This window comes from Mesoplodon bidens, assembly GCF_964165515.1.
Source record: "Mesoplodon bidens genome assembly, chromosome: 7".
Taxonomy (NCBI): Eukaryota; Metazoa; Chordata; class Mammalia; order Artiodactyla; family Ziphiidae; genus Mesoplodon; species Mesoplodon bidens.
Window position 1 is genome coordinate 56,047,437 of NC_138164.1, and position 14,384 is coordinate 56,061,820.

At 46.6% G+C, this 14,384-nt stretch overlaps 1 protein-coding gene across 2 annotated transcripts in view; it reads left to right on the top strand.

Annotated features, from left to right (window-relative positions):
- Positions 1–12,959: 12,959 nt before the first annotated feature.
- The window catches only part of LMO1 (LIM domain only 1), a 40,868-nt gene continuing 39,443 nt past the window's right edge, over positions 12,960–14,384 (top strand). The window contains exon 1 of one of the 2 annotated variants that reach the window (XM_081239625.1): positions 12,960–13,069. In XM_081239625.1, the coding sequence (XP_081095751.1) occupies positions 13,048–13,069 (22 nt within the window). In that variant the 5' untranslated portion in view covers positions 12,960–13,047. The remainder of the gene's footprint in view (positions 13,070–14,384) is intronic. The other variant, XM_081239624.1, reaches the window with a different exon arrangement.

Here is a 14,384-nt window from a genome sequence, read left to right on the forward strand (position 1 = left end):
TTCTGCTGGCCTTAGCAGATCTGGGCTTATTTTAGGCCATTGAGTCTAGATCAGTAGCTTCCAGCTCCTGAACTCCTGTTAGGGTCACCCCCAGACAAATGCTCAAGGTCAGATTAGGTCTGACTAGCCTAGGCGGCTCCCCTCTGGGACACAGGTTTGTGTGTGATCACGCTGCTCTAAGAGTTGCTGAGCCAACTTGCTGGGGCCCTCGGGCAAGGCATGAAGTAGGAGGGTGCCACCTTAGCCAGGGACCCACCTGGGTCCTATGAAGTGGAGTTTTAGGAACGGCAGCCCCCTGATCTTTTTGTGTTCACAGACCTGGGTCACGTCTTCAGGTTCAGAGAATCTGGCTTAGAATCAGCAGAAAAGGTGAGTGAGGGGTGGGGACTGCAAGAGGCCCCACAGCTGGAGCAGTTGGGCTAAAATAGCCAAGGGTAGGGTCAGGATGAACACCTAACTAGGCTCCAACCAGGGATGTCTAGGCAGCCTAAGACAGAGACTAATCCCGCTGGCCTTGACTTCTGTTCCAGCTGCGCCCTCAGCTAAAAAGATATACTTCTGCATATCCTTTCCCCCATCTGTCCCGGGTCAGGCCCTATGTGACCATCAGGGAACTCCTTGAAGGAAGGATGAAGCAGGGCATATAGCAAGGGTCTGCTCCAGGCCAAGGGAGCATTCTGGGCAGCTTCCTAGAAACCAAAGTCCTGGCAAAGCAGAGCCTGGAATTGGAAACTTGGAACTTGAAGAAACCATTTTATTGCTGGGGAATCAGGCTCAATATATTCATTAGGGGAAAGGCGAAGCTGCTGTAATAGACCCCAAACTGTGACGGCTTGAATAAGATGGAACTTTATTTCTCTCTCTCATAACACAAGGCAAGAAGCTCAGGTTGTCAGGGCTGCTCTACAAAGTCACTCAGGGACCCAGCTTCCTTCCACTTTGTTTCCCTGCATCCTTTCCGGTGTTGCCACCTGCATAGTCAAATCTGGCTATTGGAATGTCTGTATTCTAGCTTATGGGAAGAGGGGAAGACAGGAAGCCCTGGATAAGCAATGTCCTTGTACACTAGAGAGGGAAAAGTAGCTCATATCTCTCCTGCCTACAGATGAGAATAGTAAGTTGTCTACACCTATTTGCAGGGGTAGCTGGGAAAGATAGTCTCCACTTGGCAAGCTGCCCTGGAGGGAGGGGAGAACGGAGGCTGGGGACACCAACAGCAGTCGGCCATGCTCAGGAAGGGGAAGTTGCCTGAGATCTGCATGAAGTAGTGTTCGAACCTGAGTCAGGATCCAGGCCTGAGCAGTCACCACCAAAGTCTGAGAGGCCTTAGGGCAGCACCACAGGCTCTTTGAGGGTCTGAATTAGCAGCCGGTCTCCAGGCTGTGGGTGACTCAGTCTGCTGGGCTGGGGCATATTTAGTGCAGGCCCTGAGTAGTGGCTGACTGTGACCTCCAGCCCTGACAGGACTCAGATATTTCTATGACTGACCACAGAAGGGGCCCAAGTGTGAGGGCTCAATGCCTGGCTTGGAGACACCCAGGCAGGTCCTGGGTAGCAGCAGCCATAGAGGACTATGTGCTTCCAGGGTGATGGGTTTTTCTCCGAACTTGTATCATGTGGGAGCTGGTGGGGCCTCTCAGACAGGCTGGGCGTGACAAAGAACCCCTTGGGCCTCTTCGATTTGGGGGCAGGGGTAGGACAGAAGGACCCCACTAGATAGATCCTGGAGGAAGCAGACCAGGAGCGCTTTCCCATCAGCCTCGCGTACCTTGGCCCCTGCCTGCAGCATCGGGAGGACGGCTTCTGGGATGCGTGTGCTGTTGGGACATGCGGCTGTAGCTCCAAGGGGACCACCTGCACGTGGGTGTGTTCACTTTGGTAAGCTTGTCAGGAAACTGTCTGTTCTCTGGGACTGAGTCACAGTGCTCAGCCCACGGGCCGGTCGGCAGGAGTCCATGAAGCTCTGGGACCAGCCCCAGCCCCACGAGTACGTGGGAATGCCCGGCTTCAGGGACCCAGCCCAGGATCACTCCAGGTCTTCAGTCCTCGGCGGACAGGTGATTAGGAGGACGGGAAAGGGAGCAGAGGACCCTAATCATGCAGATGATTATTCGGGATTCGGATTGGGATTCGGATTGGGATTGGGATCCTTTTTTTTTTTTTTTAATAATTAATTTATTTTTGGCTGCGTTGGGTCTTCGTTGCTGTGCGCGGGCTTTCTCTAGTTGCGGCGAGGGGGGGCTGCTCATTGTTGCGGTGCAGGGGCTTCTCATCGCGGTGGCTTCTCTTGTTGCAGAGCACAGGTTCTAGGCGTGCGGGCTTCAGTAGTTGTGGCACTCGGGTGCTGTAGTTGTGGCTCGCGGGCTCTAGAGCACAGGCTCAGTAGTTGTGGCGCACGGGCTTAGTTGCTCCACGGCATGTGGGATCTTCCCGGACCAGGGCTCGAACACGTGTCCCCTCCATTGGCAGGCGGATTCTCAACCATTGCGCCAGCAGGGAAGCCCATGGGATTGGGATTCTGAAGCTGCAGATCAGGCTGGAGCTTGGTTGCTGGGGTGGCTGTGGCCTCAGAGGGGACAGTGGGGCCCCAGGACGCCCCCATGGTGAGGGTCTCTGATGGGTGGGAGGTGCAGAAGAAAGCCATTTGGAGACTGAGTGTGCCGCACTCGAACTGCCGGGGAAGCCTGCAAGCTCACCAGCACCGCGGAGGGCCCTGTCATCACCAGTTCTCAGAACAAGCTAGATGACTAGATAAATAAAAGAGTGGAGAGAAATATTTGAGGAGACAAATTCTCCCAACTGTGGTTAGGGTGGTGGCTGTGAGAAGGGCAAGGACAAGTTCAGAATCTCAGAGTTGGGTTAGACCCCTGGGCCTTCTCGTCTGACCCATTTCTCCCCCAAAGCAGGGGGTTGGAAGAGAAGATGCAAACACTTACAACTTAACAGTTTTTCTTTGATCCCCGTCACACAAATAAGTATACAAATAACTATGTAATTGACTAGATCGTTGTGATAAGAACTATGGAGGAAAAGCAGAGGGCCCCTCCAGCCTGTAAGAGGGAGATCTAACCTAGTCTGGAGGGGAGAGGCCACCCTGACGAAGAGAGTGACATTAAATCCCAGACCCACGGGGTGAGCAAGAGGTGGTCCAAATGAAGAACGTTCCATGTAGACGAAACAGCGAGCCTGCAGGCCCTGAGGCAAGCAGTGGTTCAGACAATAACAAGGGCAACGACTGAAGGTGGGAGCAAGTGCTGGGTGCCCGTGATGGGAGATGCTTCAGGAGACCCTACTTGTGCAGAGCTGAGGGACAGGCTGGGGACGGGGGCTTTCTGCGGAGAGCAACGGGGAGCCATTACAGCCCTGATGGTTGGTCGACAGAATCTGATCTGCATTTTGAAGACATCTCCTGGCTGCATACGGGGTATGGAGGCTGTATTAGTGGGCCTCAGGATGGAAGCAGGGAGGCTAGCAGGAGGCTCTTGCAGCAGCATGCAAAAGATAATGGCCCCTCAGACTAGTGCAGTCGTGGTGACTATGTGATTGGAGGGAGTGTCAAAAATGACCCCAATTTATTTCTAAATTTTTTTAAATTACAAGTTACTTCTTCATTATAAGTAATGAAAAGATTCTAAAGGTACACAATGAAGAAAGTTGGTACTTTGCCCTTAACTCCCGCCTTCCACTCTCACCTGCTAAGGCCACCCTGCTGACAGCCTGAACAGGAGCAGCCTTGCACATCTTGCCTTTGTGTTCATCTAAGCAGAGAGAGGTTTTCTTTTAAATGGGATATTACTTGCTACTTACTCTGCAACCTACTTTTCTCGCTTAACAGTACATCACAGACACCCTTCGCAATTCCATAGCTGTAGGTCTAACTCCCGTTTTAACAGCTGCATGATGTTCTACAGCTGGGCTGTATGACAGTTTATTTGATCATTGAGTGACATTGATATCAGATAGTTTCCAGTTTCCTGCCACCACAAACAGTGCTGAAATTATAAGGCTATCCTTAAATATGGGTGATTTTCCTCCATAAGATGTATTCCCAGAAGGAGAATTTCTGGGTCAAAAGGTATGTGCGGGTGGGATAGGGAGGGTGGGAGGGAGGGAGACACAAGAGGGAAGAGATATGGGAACAGATGTATATGTATAACTGATTCACTTTGTTGTAAAGCAGAAACTAACGCACCATTGTAAAGCAGTTGTACTCCAATAAAGAAGTTAAAAAAAAAAGGTATGTGCATTTCTAATTTTAATCAATAGCACCTGGTTACTTGCCCCAAATTGTAACAGATAGTGCCCCATTACTTGCTCAGCAACAAATGAGAGCACCCGTTTTCTCACATTTCTAACAGACCTTAAATTTACTCTTAATTTTTTTTCCAATCTGATGAATTAAAGTAATGAAAACTTATTTTGCTTTAATTTGCATTTTCCTAAACAATAATGAGGGTAAGCATTTTATTGGCCATTTAGATTTCCTCCTCTCACAACAGCCTGTTCATACCCTATTTCCACTTTTCTTTCGGGTATTTGTCTTTTTCTTTACAATTTATAGAAGCTCTTCGTATATACAACATTTTCCCTTTTACTGTTTTATATTTTGCATATATTTTTCTGGTAAATCATTTGTCTTTTTTCTTTGTTTATGGTATCTTTTGCTATCAAAGTTTGAAAAATTAACTTAGTATAATGTCTATCCTTTCTTTTGCTACTCTTGCAGATATCCCCCACCAAATTTACTCATGTTTTCATTATCCAAATCTATTCCATTTTTCCTTTAAATTTCTTCTAATATTTTCATTGTTTCATTTTTGTATTAAAATCTCTAACCCATTTGGAACATAATCTTTATGGGAGTGGGTAGGGATTCCATTTGTTTCTTCCAGATGGATAACCAATTATGGTAGCATCATTTTAAAAAATAGCTTTATTGAGATATAATTTACATACCATACAATTTACCCATTTAAAGTGTACAGTATAATGCATGTTAGTATGTTTATAGATGGGTGAATCACCACAGTCAACTTTAGAACTTTTCATTACCTCAAAAAGAAAGCCTGTACCTTTTAGCTGTCATCCCACTATTACCCCCACTCATCTGCTTTCTGTCTCTACTGACTTGCCTACTCTTGACATTTTGAATGAATGGACTCATATGACATGTAGACTTTTGTGACTGCCTTCTTTCACACAGCATAACATTTTAAAGGCTCATCCATTTTGTGGCGTGTATCAGTACTTCATTCCTTTTTATGGCCCAGTAATGTCCATTTGTCAGTTGATGGACATTTGTTTTTTTCCCACCTTTTGGCTATTATAAATAATGCTGCTATAAACATCACTGTACAAATTTTTGTGTGGGCATGTTTTCAGTTCTCTTGTCTGTATACCTAGAAGTGGAATTAATGGGTCATATGGTGATTCCATGTTTAGCTTTTGAGGAATTACCAGGCTGTTTTCCAAAGTGGCTGCACCATTTCACATTCCCGCCAGCAGTTATGAGTTCCAATTTTTCCACATCTTCAGCAACATTTGTTATTATCTGACTTTTTGATTTTAGCTTCTTAGTGGGTGTGAAGTGGTATCTTATTGTGGTTTGGTGTGCATTTCCAATGGTGTTGAGCATCTTTTCAGGTGCCTATTGTCTTATTTGTATATCTTCCTTAGATAACTGGCTATTCAGATAGTAATACCATCTATTATTTATTTTCTCTGATGAATTGAAACTTTTATCATATATTAAATTCCTTTCTAATTTGGATCTATGTATTGGCTCTTTGTTCCTCTGATCTATTTGTCTCTTCCTAGCTTAATCCTGTACTGTTCAGATCACGGTGGCTTTGCAGTATGTTTTATTATCTAATAATGCAATTTCCCTTCGACTAATCTTTCTTTTCATGTTTTCCTAACCAGCCTCAGATATTTATTTTTCAAATATACTTCAAATTAATTTTTTACACTTCTAAAGTACTTTTAATTGGGGATTCTAATAGAAACTGCGTTAAATCTATTTTTGAAAGGATTCACTTTTTATGAGAATAAGTCTTTTCTTTGAAACATGGCTATCTTTCTATAAGTTCAGATCTTGTTATATGTCCTTCAATATGATTTCATAACTTTCTTCAAAGAACTTTACCTTTGTAATGGTTGTTGTTTTAAAATTATTCCTTGGTATTTTACAGTTTTGTCACTATTGCAGATGATCTTTTTTGTCATTTCCATTTCTATCATATCATTGCATTGAGAAAAAAACCTGTAGATCTCTATTTACCTTGTATTTAGCCACCTTCCCAATTATCTAACTAATTCTAGTAGCTTTTAAACTAAATTTTATTGGATTTTCTTGATATACAATCACATCATTTGTAAGCAGACATGTTCTTGTCTTTTTAAAAAAATCAGCTATTTATTCCGATTAGTTTATCTTCTTGTCTTATTGAATTAGTTAAAATCTCCAAAAAATGTTGAATATTAGTGATGATAATGAGCATCTTGTCTTGTTCCCAATTTCTGGGCATGTCATATATTTGCTATTGCGTTTTGGTAAACAGTCTTTATCAAATTGAAGGAATTTTCTTCTATTTTTCTTTATTTTGTATTTTATTAGCAATATTTGCTGAATTTTATCAAATGATTTTTGGCATCTATTACTATAATCATATTTTGTTCCTTTCATTTGTTGATGTACTGACTTATATTGATAGATTTCCTGATGCTGAATTATGTTTTTGGTGTTAAAATAAACCCTTCTTTGTATGGTGTAAACTTTTGATACTTTTCGCATATCTAGTAGCTAATATCTTATTTCAGATTTTGCACTCATTCAAACTGGTCTGTGATTTTTTTCTTCCTTTTTTAGTTCAATCTTTATAAGTTTTGGGAATTAAGAAAATGCTAGCTAATAAAACAAACCAAGAAACTTTCCAACTTTTTCTCTTGTCTGGAAGTAGTTTAGGTAACATTAAAAATCACCTGTTTTTAAAGGTTATATAAAACTCATATTTACTATAATCTGTGTTTTGAGATATTTTTAATTTTATTCTTAATTATGGTAAAATTCACAAACATAAAATCCACCATCTCAACCATTTTTAAGTGTACAGGTCAGTAGGGTTCAGTACGTTCACATTGTTATGTAATCAATCTCCAGAACTCTTTTCATCTTGCAAAACTAAATCTTTATATCCATTAAACAAAAACTCCCCATTTCTCCCTTCCCTCAGCCCCTGGCAGCCACAATTCTACTTTCTGTCTCTATGAATTTGACTATTCTAGATACCTCAATATAAGTGAAGTCATGTAGTATTTGTTTTCCTGTCATGGTCTTACTTTACTTAGCATAATGTCCTCAAGTTTCATCCATGTTGTAGCATGTGTCAAAATTTCCTTCCTTTTTAAGGCTGAGTAATATTCCATCATATATATATGGCATTTTGTCTATCTATTCGTCCATTGATGAACACTTGAGTTGCTTCCACCTTTGGGCTATTGTGAATAATGCTGCTATGAACAGGGGTGTACAAATATCTCTTCAAGACTTTGCTTTCAATTCTTTTGAGTATATGCCCAGGAGTGGAATTGCTGGATCATATGGTATCTTGTAATGTTTTAATAGCAGAGTTTTCATTAAAAAAAAAATCTTCTGTATATTGACCTATTCAAGATATCAACTTCTGTGCTCAATTTTTCACAGTTTTCTACTTTGGTTGGAAATCATCTATTTCATCTAGATTTTCACATTTATTTTCATAGGCTTACATACATTATTGTTATAATTCTTTAACCTTTTCTGTACCTGTGATATACCTCTTTTCTTATATCTAATATTGTATGTTTTTGCTTTCTTTTTTTTCTTAAGAAGGTTTGCCTGAAAAAAATTATCTATTTTGTTGGTCTTTTCAAAAAACCAGGGTTGGACTTTCATTTTTTCTTTTAATTATTTTTCTATTATTTGTTTATTTTCTATTAAATTAATTTCTGATTTTTAACTTTGTTATTTCATCTATTTTCTTTTGGCTTTGTTTGTTCTCTTTCTGATTTCTTAGATTAAATACTTAATTAAATTTTCTTTTAGTCTTTTTTTAAACGTTAAAAGCATTTAAGATGCAACTATTTTAAAAGATCTCTGTTATAACTGTAATAAATATATAGAAAAAATAAAAAAGCATTTAAGGCTATATTTTTTCCTCTGAGTACAGCTGTGTCTCATAAGCTCTGTATGGTATGCTGTTATACTAGATGATTTATAATTTCAGTTTTTATCTTATTTTTGATCCAGTAGTAATTTAAGGGAGTGTTTCTTAATTGCCAAGCAGTATATACTTTTGGCCCTGAAATTAGTCTTATTTGACATTAATATTGCTGTCCCTTCTCCCTCTCTGACTGCATTTACTAGGTGTATCTTTGCCCATTGCTTTATTTTCAGTCTTCTTTGTCACCTTGTTTTGGGAATATTTCTTGTAAACAGCATTTGGCTATATTTCGTGTTTTAACTTAGACAAACTGTTTTTTGATAGGGAAATTCAGTCTCTTCACATTTAGTGTAATATACTGATATACTTTACTTATTCCATCTTATTCCATATATTTGCTGTTTCTTACACACACACACACACACACACACACACACACACACACTTCTTTTTGGTTACTTTTGCTGGCTTGGTTGAAATTCTGCTTTACTTCTAGATTTCTGGTATTAAGAACTGAGTGGCAGGTTTACTGGAACAAGATGAAGAAAGATTTGGGAAGAAAGTCATGAGCTCAATTTGGATTTTAAATTTTAAGATACCTTTGAAACAGCCAAGTGGAAATATCAAGGGGGCATTTGGAAATACTGGAGTAGAACTCAAAGGAGAAATCCCGAGTAAGGGCTACACACCCCAACAGCCGTGGACAGCACCCCAGGGGAAGGTGTTTGGCAGGGGGAGGTGGGCCTTTCTGTCTAACACCTCTCATCTCATAAGGTCGGAGTTGACATTATCTGCTGAGACTTCAGAGGAGCAGGGGGATGAATCAGACAGTTGGGGAGACAAGAAGAGAAATGAAACAGAAGTTCAGGAGCATGGGAGAGCATGTGTGGCTTCAGGAGACCTTCCGGGCAGCGAGGGGCAGTGGGAACAAAGCCTTTGGTTGGCCCAATGTTAATGATGCCCTTTGCGTGCCCTGCTGATCTCCACTGCCATCAGGCAAAGCTGGCAGTGGGGGCTGTTCTGGCCCACTCCTGCTCCCACAGCCTCTCCCTTCATGCCAGTCACATAGCTAAAGCAGGTTGGAATATGGAGCCCATACATATGCCGGGTACCAGATCTTACACATTTACAACAATTAGCCCTAAATCCTCATGCTCCGATTCTCTTCTTCTGGATCCTCCTCTCCAAAACGGTGTAAGACCTTCTAGGAATGCTTACATGTGTTATCCAAGTGCCCTCTGGATACTATCAGATTTGGAGTTCTGGATAAGGCCACTTTCTCTCTAACAGTCCCAGGGTTGGGAGGTAGGGTTGATGGGCTAGGGATACAGATGCCTCCCATATAACTAGAGCTGCTTCCCAATACTTTTGCCATCTTGTCGTCCACTGCATGCACGTGCTGCCACCAATGCCACCGAGCTGCTGACCCAGTGGCTCTTGTCCCTCTCTACAGTTACCTTTTGTTCCTAGTGACCAGCTCTTTCAGAGGAGGCTTCAATCGTAAAGCCGTTAGTGACTTGCTTCCTCATCTGCACCACTGCCCTCTTCCTATGGGAGTGCCGGGTGGAAGTGGGTCAGGCCTAGCTTTGCGCCATACCTGGAATTGTTGCCCCTCCAAACTCCAGGCCTTTCTACTCAGTCTAGATGCCTATGAGGATCTCCTTTCAGGAAGCTCACTGTCTCTCCTCCAGCGTGGTTTCCGCTGGGAAACTTGATCCTTACAGTAGGTCTGTCCATGTCTGAATCTCAGGGGATAGACTGAGTTCAGTGTCCTTCACCAGTGCTTGGGGCCCACATAAATTCAAAGATGGGCTGGGCATCTGTTTCAGTATCCCTGACCACCCATCATGGTGAAACTCTCTGAATTTTCTCTTCCTCTATGAAAACCAGGAGGCTGGTCTTCTAAGAGCCCTTGGTGTGAGTGAGGGTGGGGGCAGAGGAGGCTGGGTGCTCAAGCCTTCAGGCCGGCTTCCTTGAGTGTCAGATCTGGCCAAGCAGATCACTCGATTGCAGGGCTACGCTAGTCCGCATGGTGCTTCTGTGCAAATTAGCAAAAAGTGCCCTCTTTTGGTGGGTGCAGCCCATGTCAGGCACATGGCTTGGAGAGCAGAGAGAGGGCAGAATTTCAGCCCCCTCTTGTCCTGTTGGCCAGATGCCCTAGTGCCAGGAACAGCCGGCACCAATCCAGGCAGTGGCCATGCCCAGCAACACAGAGAAGCATGGAGATCCAAATATTAGATCCAGAGGAAGCATGTACCTGGCCTCTGGTCCCATGCCATCTGAGATCCTGGGGAGGGAGGAAAGATGGTACCCAAGGTTCTCTCCTTCTGAGCCTCCATTCTTATATCTGAATCCCTCCCCTGCTTCTGCAGCTCCCATCTTCTCCAATGACCCAGTGTAGACTCTTCATATGATATCTGTCCTTCCACTCCAGAGGAGAGCTGAAACTATTCCCGCAAGGGCTGACCTTATACTCCAGGGCTCAATGGAATAATCCACATAGCACTCAGTAATCCAGACTTCACATAGAGACACTTAGAGAAACGTAGGGGAGATATTTCCTTAGAGGGCTTTGAGAGGTGGGCAAGGGCTTTCTAAGCAGAGGGATGCCATGAGAAGAATCACTAGAGCAAGAACCTGCAGGGTGTGTTCAATTACAGTAAAGCAGTCCAGAGGGGCCGGAGTGTGAGATTGTTGTTGGAGATCAATAGATAGCAATTGAATTGAAGTGAAGGGCCGTGGTTGTTACAGAGGCTTCCCCAGATCTCCCGAAGGGCCTGAAATGATATGATAAGTAGTTAGGGCTTTGTCTTATGGACAAAGGGGAGCCATGGAAGCTTTTTGAGCAGGAGAGTAGCAGGGTCAGGTCTTGGCACCAGGAAGATGACTCTAGCAGCTTGTGCCGGATGGTGAGGAGGAGGATTTGCCAGACCTCGTCATGGCCTGGCTGTGTTCAGTGCTCATGGGAGACTGAGAGCAGCAGTTGCGGGAGATCGTCCTGAAGAGCACCTCTGAACAGTCCGCTTTTCTTTACTGAATTGAATATAATTAACTCAATCATTTCACAAACTTTTCCCAATATGAACTGTGTGGGTCCATGGGCAAGGATCGAGGAGGGCAGGAGGAATCGGGGTGAGCCCTCTCTTCCCCCCAGGCCTCTCTCCACCCCTCAATCAGAATGTGTTTTGATAAGTGAGGGCTTGGGGACAGCATAAGGGTGACAAGCTGCGCCTCCCCCACCAATTAAATTTTTTAAAAAGCGGCTCTGGAAGGAGCGAATATTAGTTTCCTGATTTATATAGCCAAATGGATTAAGCTCATTCATTGCCCGAGGAAACAAAAAGGAAATCTTCAATACCTCTGTGCACATTGAGAACAGGAACAATACGGGTCTTTAGAAAGCAGAAACCTAATTTGGGGGAATCAATTACCCTCTGTGTCCCTGCCTCTGTGGGCTCTCTCACTGGCTCTCTCTCAATAGAGATTTCCTGGGAGGTAAAATGTGGAGAAGTTGGTCGACCATAGGCACACCCTCCGTTCAGCCTTACAAACGGGAGGCAAAGAAGTAAGGTTTGTGGAGTTGGGTGGGGGGTGTGCCTAGATATCAAGCACTTGTGGAAATGGGAGGGGGCGAGCTGGGACTCAGGAGGGCTTTGGAATAAACGCTGGAGAATGGGGGAAGTATAGGGATGTGCAGTGAGAGGGCGAGGGAAGGGGATGATGGGAACCTGAGGTTTATAACTGGGGGGAGGGGGAGCATAGTCCAGTCGGTGCACAAACCGGTGATGGAGAGAGGGGGACACTGCCCCAGCCTGGGCACGGCCTCCTGATTCTTCCGGTTTCTCTTGTGTGGTCTGCACTTGCCCTTGTGGGTTTGAGCGTGCAGTGGGCAATGGCCAGGCAATTAGGCGAAAAGGAAAGGGGATGGGTGCCTACCACAGTATCCAGGGAGTCACATTCACAGACACACACAGAAGCACCCGCACAATCTCATACATTCCTGCGCTGGAGCAGGGACTCTGCCCTCAGTCCCCAGACTCAGAGCCACACCCAGCCCGATGCACTCACAGTCGCACACGTGGAGTCCCACACTCACAAGGACAGGGTCACAGACTCAAAACGACACCCCACACACTCCCACGCGAAATCACACACATTCCGCCACCCCCAAGTCCCAGCTGAAGCTCACACAGTGGCTCACCACCCCACACAGCCCACACTCCGGCATGTGATCACACACACACACACACACACACACACACACACACACTGGCTGTGCTTTTGTGTTTTGTCAGAATTAATGAGAAAAGTTCCCGTGCCCTGCGGGTAATTAGTGTCCTTGGAGTTAAATAAGCTAATGGCGTGCACCTCTGGCCCAAGCAATTATGTTTGTGTATTGAATAATTGATTCAAAGGGGGGAAGGGCCGCTAATCAGACCTGAGCATAATGAATTGATTTAATTAACAGGGGAATCTGAGGGGCCCTGGGAAACGCAGGCTTCACTCGGCTGCGCGAGCGCTGTCAGCGCGCAGAGAAGGGCGCGCGGCGGCGGCGGCGGCGGCCCGGCTTGGGCAGCGGCTGCCGGATCGGCTCTGCGATCCCGGCCCGGCGGACGCGCCCCAGCCCCGCCCCGCCCCGCCCCCGGGTTGCGCCCGCCCGCGCGAGCTCCCTGTCCGCTGGGCTCAGCTCCCGGCGCCCGTCCGTCCGCCCCCGTCCGTCCGCCCCCGTCCGCGGCAGCGCTAGCCGGGCGCGGAGCCCGCGCGGGGCCGACTGGAGAAGCGCAGGCGGGCGGCGGCGGAGTCCGAGCCGCCCGCCCCTCCGCGTCCTCGGCCCGGGGGGGGAACCATGGTGTTGGACCAGGAGGACGGTAGGTACCCGGGGACCCGCGGGCCGCAGGGTGGGGGCGGCGACGCGGGCCCGGCCGAGGCCACCCGGCGCGGCGGCAGCGCCCCCGGCTCCCGGCTGCCTCGGGCCGCTGGGCTGCTTCCCGGAAGCCGGGCGGTGGAGGTGCGCGCGGGTGTGTGTCGGGGTGCCGGGCTCAGCCCCCGAGGCTTCTCAGGGGGATTAGGAAGTCACACGGGCCACCACGAGCCCGCCATCCCCGCACGCTCGGGCCGGGAACTTTCTCACTGGCTCTTGTCGCCTCGCAGACACAGGAGCGCCTCTCCGATCCGTGCCGCGGGCTTCCCCGCTGGCCCCGGTCTCCCCACCTTCCACTTGGGTATCTGCACGCCCGACCCCTTCTGCACCAACTGCGGAACGGCTCCCCCAGGGGGATGCCCAGAGAACCCGGCACTGTCCTGGGGTCCCTCAGGTCTGGAACTTCATAGTTGCGGGATGGGTGACATTGCTTCACCCCTGGCAGGGCTGGGGAGGACGCTCACCATCAGCTCCCCCAGTCCAGCGTGTTGGGAGGTGCTCCGCTGGCTAGGGCCCGTGGATGAGCCATATATCCAAGATATCAGGGCCGGATTCACCTTGAAGCTAATGAATGTTAAGCTTCAGAGTCCTTCTGTTGTAATTTGTATTAGTGATCTACTGTTCCTTTCTTAAAAACCCCCCCGCCCCAGTTGCATAAGGAAGCTTGGCTCTCCCAAAATCTGGACCACCCCTGGATCCAACTCACACCCTTCCCATTCTAACTGCCAGTCTCTCAGGAGGACTCACAGTGCTGCTGGTCCAAGGAGCATTGCCAGTTGCTAGGGCAGTTCTTTGGTGCCCAGGAGATGGAGCCCTGAGGCAGGAGGCTGGGAAATTTGGGGTTGGGAGGCAGCTGCTGGTCTGCAGGGAAGGGTCTGGCTGCCTGGCCTTTCTCTCCGGCCCCACTAGTCCCTTGTCCCACCCTACCACATCCCACTAGGGTGATTAACTGTCCTGGTTTGCCCAGGACCATCCCTGTTTTATCACTGACAGTCCTGGATCCTGGAAACCCCTCAGTCCCAGGGCAAACTAGGACATTTGGTCGACAGCCTATATCGACAACCTTCTCTGTGCTGTTGTGCAGGGGTGGATTGGACTTCATCAAGTGAGTGGGGAGACTTGTTTTCTGGAGTGCAGATTCTGCCTAGGCACCCACAAAACCTAATAAGTTATAACTGCAGCTTCCTAGAAGGCCTGTCCAGGGCTTCCAGAAACCAAAAGAGGAAAAGTTTGCCAACGATGTACTTCTCCACTCTAGCTGG